The sequence below is a fragment of the Solea senegalensis genome, linkage group LG16 (genome assembly GCF_019176455.1).
Source record: "Solea senegalensis isolate Sse05_10M linkage group LG16, IFAPA_SoseM_1, whole genome shotgun sequence".
Taxonomy (NCBI): Eukaryota; Metazoa; Chordata; class Actinopteri; order Pleuronectiformes; family Soleidae; genus Solea; species Solea senegalensis.
In genome coordinates, this window is record NC_058036.1 from 1,995,145 (window position 1) to 2,011,363 (window position 16,219).

General features: G+C 43.1%; 1 protein-coding gene across 8 annotated transcripts in view; it reads right to left on the reverse strand.

The window, feature by feature from the left end:
* fgfr3 (fibroblast growth factor receptor 3) overlaps positions 1-10,268 on the reverse strand; it is a 68,651-nt gene extending 58,383 nt beyond the window's left edge. For all 8 annotated transcript variants that reach the window (XM_044047243.1, XM_044047241.1, XM_044047242.1 and 5 more), the window contains exons 1-2: positions 9,790-10,268; positions 2,972-3,210 (exon numbers count right to left, since the gene is read on the reverse strand). In XM_044047243.1, coding sequence (XP_043903178.1) covers positions 2,972-3,113 — 142 coding nt within the window. In that variant the 5' untranslated portion in view covers positions 3,114-3,210; positions 9,790-10,268. The remainder of the gene's footprint in view (positions 1-2,971; positions 3,211-9,789) is intronic.
* Positions 10,269-16,219: the final 5,951 nt, after the last annotated feature.

Genomic DNA, 16,219 nt, shown 5'->3' on the forward strand with positions numbered 1-16,219 from the left:
GACACACACAGACACACACGGGCAAAAACCTGAGTGACAACTCCACAGCAGCTCAGCGCTGCTGCTGCGGCGACGGAGGGGGAAAAACTGTGCCATCTGCCAGAGAACGACAGTCACTTCATCCCGACTGCTCGTCCATCTGTGGACGCGGGGGGAAGTCTGCTGGACGGGGCGGAGTCGTGATGGACGTGAAGCGTTCACGGTTAGAGGCTGACGAGCGTGACACGGACGCGGACCGGACGGCTGTGGGCGTGTTTGGCTCTCGCTGTGAGTTTTCCCCTCCCCTGTTTTCATTTAAATCATGGCTGCGCGTGCTGCGCGTGCTGCGCGTGCTGCATGTTCTCACCTCGCAGCAAATTAACCGCTTACACCTTTAAACACAATAAACACAAGTAACTTATAATAAGAACAAAAATAATAATAATAGAAACCCTCTCAGCGTGCGGAGCTCCGACTGTTTTTGGACACGTCTGCGAATGTTGCAGGTACACAGAGAGAGAGAGAGACAGACAGAGAGAGACAGACAGAGAGAGAGAGAGACAGACAGAGAGAGATCGCAGCCCAAAGAGCCGCCACCCGGAGGGGTTTAAAATAACACACACTCACTCTCTCGCTTTTTGAATGATGCCAAGTATGATTGGCAGTGATGGCTCCCAGCAGGGAGGGCGATCAAGCAGACGGAATCACAAGATGACTATTGTAACACTGTGGTTTTACATGAGCGAGAGAGAGAGGGGGAGGGAGAGAGGGAGAGAGAGAGAGAGATGTTCCAAAGTCCATGTCAGCCTGGAGTATAAAGGCAACTTTTCCACCTTAAAAAAAGGCCCAAAGAACACCATCTTATAGCACTTTTCCACTTCACGGTTCCAGCGCGCCTCGCCTCAGGTTGGCGCGGCTCGACTCTAGATGGTTTGGTATCGATTATAAAATGAATCGACAACTATTTTGATAGTCGATAATCGGTTTGAAGTTTTTTTCCATGATTAAAACAAGATTTCCGATTGTTTGAGCTTCTTAAATGTGAGTATTTTCTTCATTTCTTTGCTCTGGACAACAAAGAAATCATTAAAAGTGACAAAACAAGACTTTTGACAACATCATCATTTCCAGGTTTGACAAACACTGATCAACAGGTTTTCTGATATTTTATGGACCAAACGATTCATCGAGAAAATAATCGACAGATGAATCGATTATGAAAATAATCGTTAGTTGCAGCTCTAAACTGAATCATTAGAATCAGTTGAAATAAACAGACTTGTTCACAGAATCGTTCAGTACTTCTTGACACAGTCACTGAACGTGGTCGTGATTCAAACTTAAATATTGACAGTTTATTTCCTTTGCTAAATGTTGGAGATTAGCGTTAATTTAATTTGATTCTTGTGTCGAACGTTGCGCTCATGACTCTCTGACTCTGGCCAATCAGTGACCGGCAGTCTGTCGACGTCACATTTTAGTATCGGCTCAGCTCAGAGCAGGTGCTAAAAAAAGAAAACAGGTACTATCACTGATGGAAAAGCAAAATCAACCGTGTTGAGTCGAGCCGTGCTGGAACTGAGTAGTGGAAAAGCCTTTAGTCCCAAACTTAAAGGAAAAAAATCCAGACTTACAGTCACCAACACAAAATATGAACTCCTTATTATCTGAAAATAGTCTGTAACTCCTCAGAAATGAGGTTCTGCCTCATTAGGACCAGGTTTTGTTCCCCATCGAGGATGACTGGTCCTGACAAGGTCACCGTTTATTCCTTTAAAAAGGTTACAAATACAAGGACACACACACACACACACACTTTCCTGACGTGTGAAAACTGTGTCAAACACTCGCTTTAAAAAACTTTTTTCTTTTTTATTAGTAAAAGGGAGGAAAAAGAAGGAGGACAGAAACCATCACTCCGCTGACGCCTGAGAAAAAAGAACCCACTGCTGTGTTAGTTATTTTAGTGTGTGTGTGTGTGTGTGCACAGTGCAGAGATCAAAGCACAACACAGTCGACAGTTTACTCTGCATTGATCTTTGCCTCGAGAACAAAGAGCGGGAGAATCTATTTCGCCGAGCTCAGCCAACCGGCGAGAATCCAATTAAAATCTGAGTCGTACGAGACAAAGTCGCATTAACAACAAACGCGTGTTTAACGCTCTTATTTGAAGAGATAAAAAATGGGTTTTAAGCAAATGAGGGCGGATGTACATGTTTGCAGACGTGTGCAGGCGATTTAAGGAGGATTTTTTTTCATTAATGTCTCTCAATAAAGCGGAAAAAAAACATACGGAATTCACAGCAGCAAGAAAAAGCAAATCCTATCCTGTCAATATTTAACAATGAAACAAACGACCAAAGGATCACTGGAATGAAATCAAAAGTCGTTTGGATATAAAAAAGTTTATGGATGTTGAAGAGAAACCACATCCTTATGCAACGCCAATGATGCCTTCAGGGACATAAACAACATAAAAACCCGGTAAATACGGACGACGTCACCGAGTCAAAGTTCCTTTGCTTGTTCAGACGTGACAACAACATCCGTCGGAAACGATCCGACACGTTAGAATCGCCTTGCATTCATGAATCCAGTCATTAAAACCACATGTGGACACACATTCTCGAGCCGCCGTGGAAGCAAATGTGTCCCCAAGACGCATAAGAGCTAGAGCTGAGGTCGTCTGACCCGCAGCATGTACTCAATTTAATATCTAATAATACTTTAGAGGCAACTGGCTGCACTGATTTCCCCAATAAGGATCGGTATTGTTCTACTTATTTCCTTGTAAAGACAGTACAGGACATATTTTTTGAGCTTTACATTAAGAATGGCACCAAAATAACCGGCCCAAACTGATACGGTACACTGAAAAAAGGCTGCAACTATCTCGGACACTTCATTCCCTGTGACGCGACCTCTCAGCACGGAAGCAAATGCCAGGGCTAGCAAACTCGTATCGTCACCATGTGATCTACGGAGGTCTTACCGGAGGGCGGCGCTCTCGGCAGCCGGGCCGGAGCGACGCACAGAGGCAGGAGGACAGAAAGCCAGAGCGAGCACCACAGAGCCGTCATCCCTCCGGACGACGAGGTGAGACGCAGAGCAGCCACGCCCGACTCAGACGACATCCTCGGTTCGCATGCTGTCCAGCACGGCGGCGGCGGCAGCGGCCTCTCTCGCGCGTCTCAGGAAAAAATATCCAAAACGTCCTCCGCCGCCACGGACCTGGAAAACAGGAAAGACGAGGACGAATCAAACACAGCTCAAAACAGCGGTACAACAACAAAGATTCTTTCACAATTAGCCGTTAGCCGTTTTTGTGACGTCACAAACACACAAAGCTCAACAGTGAGTGAACAGTTTTAAGGTGCTACTCCAATGAAGAAAGGTTTGCTAAAAACATTCATGGCTAACGGCTACGCTAGCAGCCCCAAGATGGACGCCTGTCTTAGCATTGTGCTGTTCACGATGACAGTGTGTTTACATGCATGTGAGAAGTCTGACTAAGGCAATAATTCTGTTTTCTTAACGTCACGCAAACACCTTAGTCTGACTGAAAACAAGCTAGTCTTAGTCGGACTAACGTACCTGGATAATGACATTCATAGTCTGATTACTCCTGCATGTATACACTTTATTGGAACGGAATCGGACTTGATGTTCTGCCGATAAAGCCGATTTTGTCCTCCGCATGTGTACTCGGATTCTGCAACTTGTCTAATTGTCTGTCTTAGCCGGACTAAGGCCTTAGCTCTACTAAACTGTGCCTGTTAAATGTGCCTAGTGCAAGAAATGAAGTAAACGAAGGAGAAATTGACGTATTTCATTCCCGCTTGTTTTGAATAATTTGACCCAGGAGGGAATTCTGATTAAACACATTCTCACTGGTCCAAAGAAACACTGGATTAAGCGTGACCTTTGACCCGTGTGAACAATAGAATCAAAGGAAAAGTGAGTGTGTCGAGTTGAACGCAGCACAGTGAAGTTGCCTGGCGATGTGAGCACACATGCTAACGTATTCTGACTCGGCATTCCTCGCAGATTCCAAGGATTAGAGTGGAAATCCCTCTTTGCAGTTTCTCTCAAGACTCTCACTCAGGAGCACCTGATCACCCGTTAGCATGTCTGGATTAAAGCGCTGCCGATATTTAAAAACAGCTCATAAGAGGCTGGGGGGGCACAAGAACAGACCCTTTAGCTTCAGAGCACAAGTTCACGCACGGTACCTCACGACTCTCCTTCTCTGCTCGGCAAACTCTTCCGCATGGTTTAGCATTTAGTTTACAGATTGACACGGATTTACTAATCCTCCCGCTGGATGAGGAATGCCAGAATCTACGATATCAGCGCCCAAAGGCTCGCAGGAGGCAGGGGGGAGAGGAGGAGGGGGGCCGCGGAGAACAGCGGCGGCTGTGGCCGTGGCAGCGGAGGTGGTGAAGTGATCTGCTCTCTGTTTGCTTAAGCAAGGAGAAGCTGGAATGTACTGAGGTTTGCAGAGAGAGAGAGAGAGAGAGAGAGAGAGAGAGGGCCCCCACACACACACACACTACCAGTGTCAGCTTAAACATTAGCAGATCCGTCCAGCTCTAAAATACCTTTAGCTGTGAGATAATACCACACTCAAAGATTTTTTATTTTGACAACACACAGTTGTATGTAACTGTGCAAATACAGAAGCGTTCCAAGAGAATTTGGGGGCTGCTGGCATAACGGGGCCACCCTGAAGTTAGAGGCAAAAAGCCCATCATTTTTACTGTTACACAGAAGTTCATCTGCTGACAAACAATCCGCCGTTAGCCTCTCATTCAACCCGCCATTAGCGTCACTCCTCGACCGCTCTGCGCCCGTATACTTGCCATTACGGTAGCCCCTCAGGACTCCCAAGGAACGCAACGACCGTCCAGTCGCAGGCTTCTCAGTGGCGTAATTCCTAAACGGTGGAACTGCCAGATATCAAACTTGCGTTCTTGAACTTATTCTACAGCCATGAAATCAAAATAAATCCAGACGGCCTGATTATCATGAAGAGGGTTAAACTGCTTCTTTGGGAGGTAGTCGGGGTCAGATGTGTTAACAACCGACATCAAACTGCCACCTGCCACCCTGAAGTTAAAGTAGGTAAAATCCCATAAACGTACAGTTAATGCATTGAAAGTTAGGCAGAAGTTCATCTGATGGCAAACTAGCTGTCGTTAGCCTTTCATTTAACCAGCGTTTCACAGATATGGTCATTTCTGACGCCTAGAAAATGTGTGGGAAAGTTTTGTTTTTTTTGGTTGGGGTCCGACAAAAGTTCACAGTGACCCAACAAGCAGGTGAACCTGACACTGACAGCAAGTGGATACAAACACAACCAGGTTAACAACCAGACTAAAGTACAGTGCAGTACTTTTCAAACAAAAACCAAGCCGGTAACTTTGTTAAACACAGTTTATGCAGCGTTATCCCTTACCTTAACTTAAATCTTAGTCCCATAAGAACCCACCAGTTCTGGAAAGTTCTTACTACACACAGGGAGAACATGCATGTGAGAAGTCTCATTTTAGTCAGACTAAGGCAATAATTCTGTTTTCTTAACGTCATGTAAACACGTTGGTCCGACTGAAATTGACCTTAGTCTTAGTCGGACTAACGTACCTGGATAATGAGATTCATAGTCTGATTACTCCTGCATGTATACGTTTAGTCGGACTTGGCGTTCTGCACATGCACAAAAATGTCCGAAACATACAGGACCAGCAGAAATTGACTCACTCCATGTGTACTCGCACTCTGCAACCAGTCCGATTAGTCTTAGTCAGACTACGACCTTAGTTTGATTAAACAGTACATGTACACGGTATATCTGACTATAACTTGTTCTGACTGGGTCTCGAACCCGGGCCTTCTTGCTGCAAAGGCAAAGAGTGCTAACCACTACACCACCCGTGTTTTAACACAGTATTGTTAACAATTAACCGGTCTCTCAGAGGAGGCTCCGCCTCTGAGGGCATAATATGCAGGTCTTAACACTGCATATTATCGACAACAAACGTCGCGCACACCGAGCACAAACGCACTGCGGCCTTTCATGTCGTCCTCAGTTGTTGTGCGACGCCTACACGCCGCTGCTGCTGCTGCCGCGGTTTGTTTGTACAACACACGATAAGGCCTTCGCTCTCCAGGCGTGGAGGCAGCTGATTACAGGCCTGTGTGATCGGAAACTCTTGTTTTCTCTGGCGCACACACTAACACACACACAGAAAGAAAACCTCAGCTTTTTATGGGCACTACACGTCGAGAAGCTGACAAAAAGCTCCACATCCAGATCTGTTTCGACACGACAGCCTCTTGAGCCATGTGGGAAGAAATTGGAAAACGATTCCCTTCTCCAGGTTTGAGCCATTTCAGCGACAGCTATTAGCTGCGACTCCCTCGTGGCACAGAGTGAATCCTGGTGCAGCAGCAGCAGCAGCAGCAGCAGCTCGTGTATGTGCGACGTGATTGATGGCATGAAATTGGAAGAAAAATTACACTGGCAGACAAATGTGTAAACCCTTTTATTCTCTCATTTCGTCACAGGTCGTGAAGCTACAACTTAAAAGGAAATAAAAAAAACAAACAAGCCCACTTTGATTCCTCTTAACGACCTCGAGGAGGAGGAGATGTGCAGTTCAAAGACTACGAAATGTTTCCAACGTGAATGTTTTCTCAAAGCGCGGAAGAGAAAACGGAATAAAACATGAATATTAAAGTTCATGGGCCCACATGCTCGTCACATGCTCGTCACATGCGACTGTCGCTGTAATCTTTAACAATTAAGTGAAAGAGTTTGATTCACTGTGTCACGCTGGGAAAAAAGGGGGGGGGATTAGAGAGAGAGAATCTGGGCGGAGCGGGAGATGGACAGACAGGCGGGGACAAACATTCAGCGTGTTCAAATCTGTCGTTACGGTAATTGCGATGACGAATATCGGATAATTGCAAACGGATTTTTGTCTCCCGAGTGAAAGCATGCAGTTAATTTGGATTATAATCTTCGTTGTGGACAAAATTTAATGTGTTAACGTGATTTAAGAGCGTTGACTGTTTCTAATCTGTCAGTAAATGATCATTTGTGGGTTTTCTGTCTCTTTTAAAGGATGAGAAAAACAACAATTAGTTCCATTATTGATTATTTTCACAATGAATTGCTTAGTTTGGTCCAGATCCACAAACCATGGAGCAAAGAAACCAGGAAATCGCCACATAAATGCAGTTTATTTACAGTTATCCACACTGACTTCAGCCTCACGTGAGAAGAGGACATATATGGACGAGCGGGGGACGTGGACTCCGGCTCAGCCCTGTCCTCGCACTGACACACTAGAACGGCCCAGGAGGACACTTTTACGTCCCTCTGGGGATCTGTGAGACACGAGACGGCACGAGACTCCGGAACAGAACGCGGCTGACAGAGCGTTCACACCGAGCCGAGTCGTTCCCCGCTCTCTGGGCACGGACGGGAAGATTTAAGGTATATTTGATGTGACTTTTTAACGCCTCAACGCCACTAAACGGCCCAGGAAACGCTGGAAACGCTGCTATTACTCCTCTGACAGATGTTATGGATGAAAATTGCAGCAGCAGGAAACAGCCGCTTTGCTTTGAAGTGGCACCATGGCAGCAGCTTGATTTTTTTTTTACAATTTTCATATTTTTGATAGTTTTTAGAAAGGCTGTGCTGCTCCAAAGTCCATATGTTGATCGTTGGGTCCAAAAAACACCATTAAAAAGTGTCTCAAACCTCAAAATGATGACATTTACTGTCAAGAAACTGGTTAGACTTACTTATTATTCAAAATACTTTTAAAATAACTTAATTTTGATTAATTGTTGCCACTGTGACCCATTATTTACTGTATGGAGGATAAAATATGACGTTATTAGAACATTTCTGTGAAATGAAAGGTTCTTAGTTTATTTTTGAATGGTTTTCGACAAAGAGTGAAGTTCTTAAATGAGAATCACAGACAATTTCTGGCTGCTACAGGAATATAAGGCCGTTATTTCAGTGAAAAGGTGTTCGAATCACTCAGATTAGACACTTTCATTCCCTTTTTTGGGGAAGAAATGGCTCAGAAATGTCTCCACGCAGAGTAAAGAGTGATGGCTTCAGGCCAGTGTGTGCGTAATGAAAGGAGGCAATCACGGTCTCATTTGGAAGAGAAACGTGTCTGAGTGTGATGGAAAACACAGCGCGTCATTTCTCGGGTCAATAGCGGCAATTAATTTGCGGCATTAGGCCATTATAGCTCGCGCGCGCCTGTTTTTAAATGACTCTGGAATTGAAATGGGGCTCGTGCAAGTGCGGGGGTCCCAAAATCTCATTTCAGCACCCTCTCCTCTCCCAGCACGCGTTAAACCGGTCATTTTCCGCGGTGACGCCGAGCTGAGTGGATCCTGGTGGAGCGCGTGTGTCTGAAGAGGGAGCTGAGTGACGCGCGGAAGCTGCTGAAGAAGCCGAGGAGGAGGAGGAGGAGGAGGAGGAGAAGAGAGGAAGCCGCTGCTGTTTGGAGAAGCTTCACAGAGTCACGATCAGAGTCTCTGCGCTGTGTAATAATTCATGTCTGAGGCGAACGAGACGTCACTGTTGCAGTGAGGAGAAAAGGCGTGTTCATGCAAACACGCTCGTTTTCTGACAGTGAATTTACGCGTGGAAACCAGAATCGGCCTCGTGTAAACAGACCTGTGCTGTGCGCGTAATCTCATCATTTATATGAGAAGTTTTTTTTATCTCACGGCAGAGATTTTTCTGGAATCCAAAGTCGTTTTTACGTACGTTTGTTCTCATTAAAACACACGAGGACGATTAAGCTCCACCATGTTATTCTGACGTGTTTGATGTCTGTCATAAGTTTCCCCGTGAGTTCCTCATAGCACGGGTTCTCTGGAAACCAAAATGTCAATATTTGGAGTCACAGCGTCTCCAAACTTTACGCATATTGCTGTATAAGTTGCACTAACATGCAGTTTACAAAGAATACATAAATAAATACGTAGAGCTCTCCTTTAAACAACGTGCGTAATTCAAATTGGAGGAAACTGTTTGGGGTTTTTTTTTTTTGTGGAAACGTTTTCCTCATTTCAGGATTTTCCAGGAACAAAAGTGTCAATATTTTGGGTCACAGCGATTACGCGTTTTTTACGCATGACGATTTACATTAAAGCTGCACCCAAAGCGTAAATGTGGAGGTTTCTTGTCGCATTGTGCGTCATTTCCAAAGATCATTGGTTTCTTTTGACGCAAAGTTTCATGTTTTCGTCACATCTGGAAACCAAAGTGTCACATCTGTGCGTTTTTACGCACAAGAAAACCTGCTCAACCAGCATCCACACACAAAACACTGAGTTATATCATTCCCAACCATAATGTGCTTCGCGGTGTGCGTAATTCCAAAAACCCTGCGCCACACACAGAGCAACCATCAATTCCAGTGCGCTTCCCCCCCCCTTTTAATTCCGCCACAGTAATGTTTTAATCAGACGCACAGGTTGCGTCCTCGTTGCGCTGACTGCGTCCAGGACGCGCCGTTTACGCACAGAGCAAAGCAGAGGCTCACAAGCAGAGATTTTCCTTCTGCGCCACCTGTGCGACATACGTGCGGCAACACCGTGGGGCTGCTGCTGCTGCTCCACGCAACACACACACAAACACACGCAGACACACACAGTGCAAGACTGAATCTCTGCGACGCATAAGGAAGTGAAGCTACTTCTATAACAGCTGACATCATCATCACAATAATAATAAAATAATAATAATAATAATATTCATGTTCTTACCTTGTGTTTCCGCTCTGACGGTAAATCTCAGCGTCTCGTGAGTCCCTGAGCATCCACGAGCAGAATAACACACTTTATTCTCCGGTTAACTTTGTAAAAACCCAGAAAACCCCTCTTTAATCCTCTGGTCCTCGTGCTGCTCGGACCAGTTCTGGTGACAGTGAAGGAGAAAAAGAAAACAAAAATCCTTCTTCACTTGACAGAACAGAGTCTTCCTCCGCTCGCAGGCTCCGCCGCTGCAAAAAAAAAAAAAACCCGCACCAACTTCTTCACTATATCCCGTTTCCCAGCGCGCGCTGCTGCGCTCCAACGTGTCCGGAGCTCCGAGCTGCGTTCATCCTCCGGAGCAGAGCGGGGGGTTCGGTGAGGAGGAGGCGGGAGGTGAAGGCGGCGAGCGCGGATCCTCGCTCCTGTCCGGCGCGGTGTGTGTGTGTGTGTGTGTGTGATAGACAGTCGCTGAGCTCCGTCGCCTCGGATCGACAGACTCACACTGGCGTGTGCTCGCCACTGGCTGCGGGTACAAGTAAGCAGCTGCCGACAAGGCGGCGCGGAGCAGGCGGCAGCGGCACTTCCGGCTATGAGTTTCAAAATAAAAGAGGTGACGCGAGACGTTTGTTGTTAAAATGCTGGCGAGAGGGAAAAAAGAAATCTTCTCTTTACACAATGGACTTTTAGCATTAATCATAACATTTTTCAATAAATGATGATTTTAAAATATAGATTATTAATTATTTAGATCGAATAAATAATCATTTATTTTGGTTTTTGGGCGTTATTAACTGAACTGTATTTTGTTTGGCAGCTGTTTTCTTTTCTACTCAAATTAAAAAAATAATAATTTTAGGAACGTCATCATTTTAGGTTTAAAAAAAATTTAATCAGATATTTTGTGTGAATCAAACAATTACGTTAAATGGTTGTACTTTTCATTCAAACGGTGTGATAATTTAAATAATTAAATGAAATGAAATGATTAAATGTTATTCAAGCTGTTTAATATTTGTCTTAAGTGTCCTTAATGTTTGTAAATCTGTTACAGATTCATAAAGAACACACATTTCTGCTGTTGCTACAAATAAAAATAAATCAGCATCAGTGTCGTTCAGATCAGACTCTTATTTTGAAGGACTGTAGATCGTGTGCTGTTTGCGCACTTGCCGCTGCTCCTCTCCCCGAGTCCTCTGCCTCCGCCGGGCTGCGCCGCTGGGACAAACTGCGGCAGCAGCTGCGGGAGGGGGTGCAGGTTTCAGAGCACCGTCCCTCTGGAGCCGCCGGAGGCAGCGAGTGAAGGGACAGTACGAGCGCCCCCTACTTCTGCTGTGATTGTTCAGAAAAGCGAGTCCAGATCTGATAATGATGATGATGATGATGATGGAGTCAGAAACTCTTTCTACTAAAATTGGAGTTCAGGTTTTTTAAGTGTGGTGGTATGAGGATGTTAAAGCTGTAGTTTGTAACGTTTAAATGTAAACAGTTCAAAAGGTTGTTACAAAGTTATTAGTTTCACTGACTGTGACCCTCAAACCAGCTGACACACGACTCCCCTCCCTGCTCCAACCAGACTGTTTAGGCAGCTGTAGCATTGTTGTCTTCTTCTTAGTAGCGTTCAACCAACAAACCAACCAACAAATCAGCCAACCAACAAAACAGCCAACCAACAAATCAGCCAACCAACAAAACAACCGACCAACCAACAAATCAATCAACCAACCAACCAACAAAACAACCAACTAACAAAACAACCAACCAACAAACCAAACCAGCCAACCAAATCAGCCAACCAACAAATCAACCAACCAACCAAAAACAACAAACAAATCAACCAACCAACAAATCAAACAAAACCAACCAACCAAAAATCAACCCAACCAACAAAACAACCAACCAACCCAAATCAACCAACCAACCAACCAACAAAACAACCAACTAACAAAACAACCAACCAACAAATCAACCAACCAACAAAACAGCCAACCAACCAACCAACCAACAAAACAACCAACTAACAAATCAATCAACCAACCAACCAACAAATCAACCAACAACTAACCAACCAACAAAACAACAAACCAACCAACAAATCAACTAACCAACAAAACAACAAATCAACCAACCAACAAATCAACAACCAACAAAACAACCAACCAAACAAATCAACCAACTAACCAACAAATCAACCAACTAACAACTAACCGACCAACCAACCAACAAATCAACTAACCAACAAAACAACCAAACAAATCAACCAACCAACCAACAAATCAACCAACCAACAAAACAAAACCAACCAACAAATCAACCAACCAACCAACCAACCAACCAACAAATCAACCAACAAATCAACCAACTAACAACTAACCAACTAACTAAACAACCACCCAAGCAACAAACTACAGAGAAAAGTGAGTGGTTATATAAGCCAGTTTATACTTTTGTTAATTATTGGATGTACAATAGATTGATTTACTGTCATCCGTGTGTTAGTTGTCACTAAACAGCGTGACAGATGAAACGCCTGTAAACAGCCTGATGTTTGACCTGAAGTGAAAACCTAACACGTGTTTGAGTTCATGAACAGTAAATCTGTGGACTAATTACTGCTGTCGTGACGGAGGCGACGGCCCCCGAGGTGTTGAGACAACGCGCCAATTACTGTCGTCTGCCCTAAAACTGTGTTTTCAACAAGGCAACTTTATGACGCCATAAAGCGGAGCAGCTCTCTGCTCAGTGAGTGTGAGGAGGCTGCAGGAGTGTGTCGTCGTCGTCGTCAGCCTGTGTTTGTCCTGCAGGTTTCATCCTGATTTGTGACATCAACACGTCAGAGGAGAGTATTTATCTCCAGTGTCCACTTGTTTATGAGAGACAAGTGTGACCTGTCGTTGAAGAAAAGAGACAAAACCTCTACATTTGTCACTGTAAAAACAGCAAATATCCAATATTTTATGCTTATCCTGCAGCTGTTTGAGCACATGCAACTGTTTAGTCTATATAAATATTTAAAGAAAGGAACACAACTTACCAGTTTTTAAATTGAAAACTGAAAATATCCAGTATTTTTGGCCAGAATCCACCTGCACATTTGTCCCGTAAATCTGATTCACTTCACTTTGAATACATTTGAAAACAAAACATGGAGCAAAGGGACACAATTCACCTTTAATTTTTCACTATAAAACAGCAAATATCCATTATTTTAAGTCATAAGTATTTCTATTAAACGACTCATTAAGCTAACTCGTATGTTTATCCTGCAACTGTGTTTGCAGTATTTAAGAAACTTAAAGGGACAAAACTTTGTATTTTTCCTGCCCTAAAACTGAAAATAGCCAGTATTTTCTGGTTAGAATTCATTTTCTTACTATCCAACGACTCACCCCTCAAACCATTACATTTATTCTGCGACGATTGAAGCATGTAAGACTGATTTGTAACTGTTTGGGTTAAATAATAAAGAAAACTTAAAGAATCAGGCACAAATATCCACTATTTTCTGTCAGAATTCAAAATACATTACATTTAAACTATGCTTTATTTGTCCTGTTTATTTAAGAATACACGACTGATTTGTAGTTTGAACAATTTGAATAATTTACAGTAAAAAAACTGAAGAAAACGGAATAAACTTCACACTTTTTAATGGCAAAAAACTGAAAATAGCCAATATTTTCTGTCAGAATTCAAATTAAAAAAACTAAATATACGTTCAGCCTATGTGGAAATGAAATTCTCCTGAAATATTGCATTTATTTGAATGTTTCAAGACCATAAATTGGATTTACAGCAGCTATGATAATGCTTTTGTTTTCACTGAAGTAACTTTGTAAACTTTTGCATTCAATCAGCTCATTTTATAAAACATAAATAAATTCCTGCAGGGAAAGAGGTGACGACCCACAGGTGATTTTGCTCGTTCTCGTGGGAAAACCTAACGCAGCAACAACATGATTAAGAGGAGGGTTGCACTGGCGATGAAGGCCGCGAGCGCGCTGACCCGTCAGACGACTCTGTTCTGTGAGAAACCACGGAGGGAGGAGGAGGAGGAGGAGAGGGAGGGAGGGGGAGGCAGGGGAGAGCTCGGGAAACAAAAGCCGGTCAGGAGGAGAGAGGTCATACAGATGGTGAGAATGCTCAGTGAGACAGCTCAAATACTGATGGTCGAAGTGACCAGATGACCTCTCCCTCTCTCACACACACACACACACAAATATATTGTTATTATCAGAAAATAGACCCAAAATGTCGGTAACTCTGTGTTTTTTACTTTATTTGAAAGTTAAAAACAGGGTTTTAACCTCCTGACTCGAGCCTTGTCCTGTTTTATTCTGCCCCGTGTATTTCTGTTTTTAAATGTTATTTTCCTTTTATTATGCAGCACTGCATACAAATAAAGTTTATTATATTTATTATTATTATTATTATTATTATTATTATTGTTGTTGCCAAAATTAAGAAGAAATGAACACGCGTTTCTGGCTTCCGGTTTTATAACCTGGGATTAAACGTGAGTTTTCAACCAGTGGGAACGAGGTGTAGAAAAACAAAACTCCCCCGCACTTCTAAATTAACACAAACACACACACACACATTCCTCCCCTCCCTCCCCTGGGGAACAGATCAGAGGGAGATGAAAGGTGAGGTCCTTTTCATTTTAAATGGGAGTTAAAAATTAAACACAAAGAAAGCCTCAGTGTTCTGTGTGACTGCGACACAGGGACACGTCCACAACAACCACACAGGCAGACAGAACCCTCACTCACTCATACACTCACTCACTCATACACTCACTCACTCACTCACGTCTTCCTCCTGTTGCACTTTTATCTCTGTGCATTTTTGCACAGATAAAACCCCCGGACGAGCTGAGCCGGAAGCAGCAGCAACTTTGTTTCTGTTCAGTTTGCAGTGAATCGTGAGGCTGATGGACTCACTCTGGCTTTTGTGTGAGTGAAGCAGCAGCAGCAGCAGCAGCAGCAGCAGCAGCAGCAGCAGCAGCAGCAGCAGCAGCACTAATCATTAACACCAGCACACAAAGACACGGAGGACGATCAGTGAGGACACCTCGCTCTCTGCTTCACTCTCTGTGTTCGTCACTGTCTCACACACACACACACACACACTGTATCCCAGTGGATCAGGTCACGACCCCTCCAGAAGGTCACGAGATGAATCAGCGGGGCCACAGGATCATTAATTACCTGGCTAGGATGGATAAGAAAGAAGAAGAAAAGCCTTTAATCTGACATTTTCAACCTCATTTTTTATCAACTCCATTGCTATGAACCACGGTTAACCAGTGGTTCACGACGCGGTCAAGTTTGCACGATTTCAAGTTTGATTTGTTTAAAATGTGCTTTTCTTTCTTTTATTCCTTTAAAGCACACACTCAAATGTCTCCCTGCTGCTCTGATTATAAGCTGAGGTGTAAAGCTAAGAGTCAACAAAGAGCAAAGAAAACAGGCACTCAGCTGTGTTTGCTTATGCACTCTCCTCCCCCAAAATACAATAAAAGACTCTGTTATTTTCTACGAAATACTAAAATGTGACGTTGACAGAGAGAGAGAGAGAGAGAGAGAGAGTGTGACATCTGACACAAGAATTAAAGCCAACTATGTGGAACTGTGGATCAGTTAAAAACACTTAAAAATCCTACTTCTCTAAAAATTCTACTTATAGTTCCAAATTCTACTTAAATTCAAATTCTACTTATAATTCCAAAATCTACCTATATTTGAAAATGTACTTATAATTCCAAATTCTACTTATATTCCAAAATCTACTTATATTCCAAAATCTACTTATATTCCAAAATCTACTTATAATTCCAAATTCTACTTATATTCCAAATTCTACTTATAATTAAAAATCTACTTATAATTCAAAATCTAATCTACTTATAATTCCAAATTCTACTTATATTCCAAAATCTACTTATATTCCAAAATCTACTTGTAATTCCAAATTCTACTTATATTCCAAATTCTACTTATAATTCGAAATCTACTTATAATTCAAAAATCTACTTATATTCCAAAATGTACTTATAATTCCAAATTCTACTTATACTACAAATTCTGCTTATATTCAAAAATGTACTTATAATTCAAAAATCTATTTATAATCCCAAAATATACTTATAGAAAATCCCTGAACCCATGCGTTAATCTCCAACATTCAGCAAAGGAAATGCCTAAAATGAGTGTGGTGCATGTAGCGACAGCACGTTCGTGAGCCCAATCAGGACCACGTTCAGTGGTATTTCAGTTCAGTGGCGGTGTCATGCAGGAAGCACTGAACGATTCTAATGATTCAGTTACACTGAAAAGTCACTAGTTTGCTACGATGACTCCGCCCACTACTATCGCCTGGTACTATATTGTAATGTGCTATGTGGTGGAAAAAGAGTAAAAAGATTGGTCGGAACGAGAAAGTA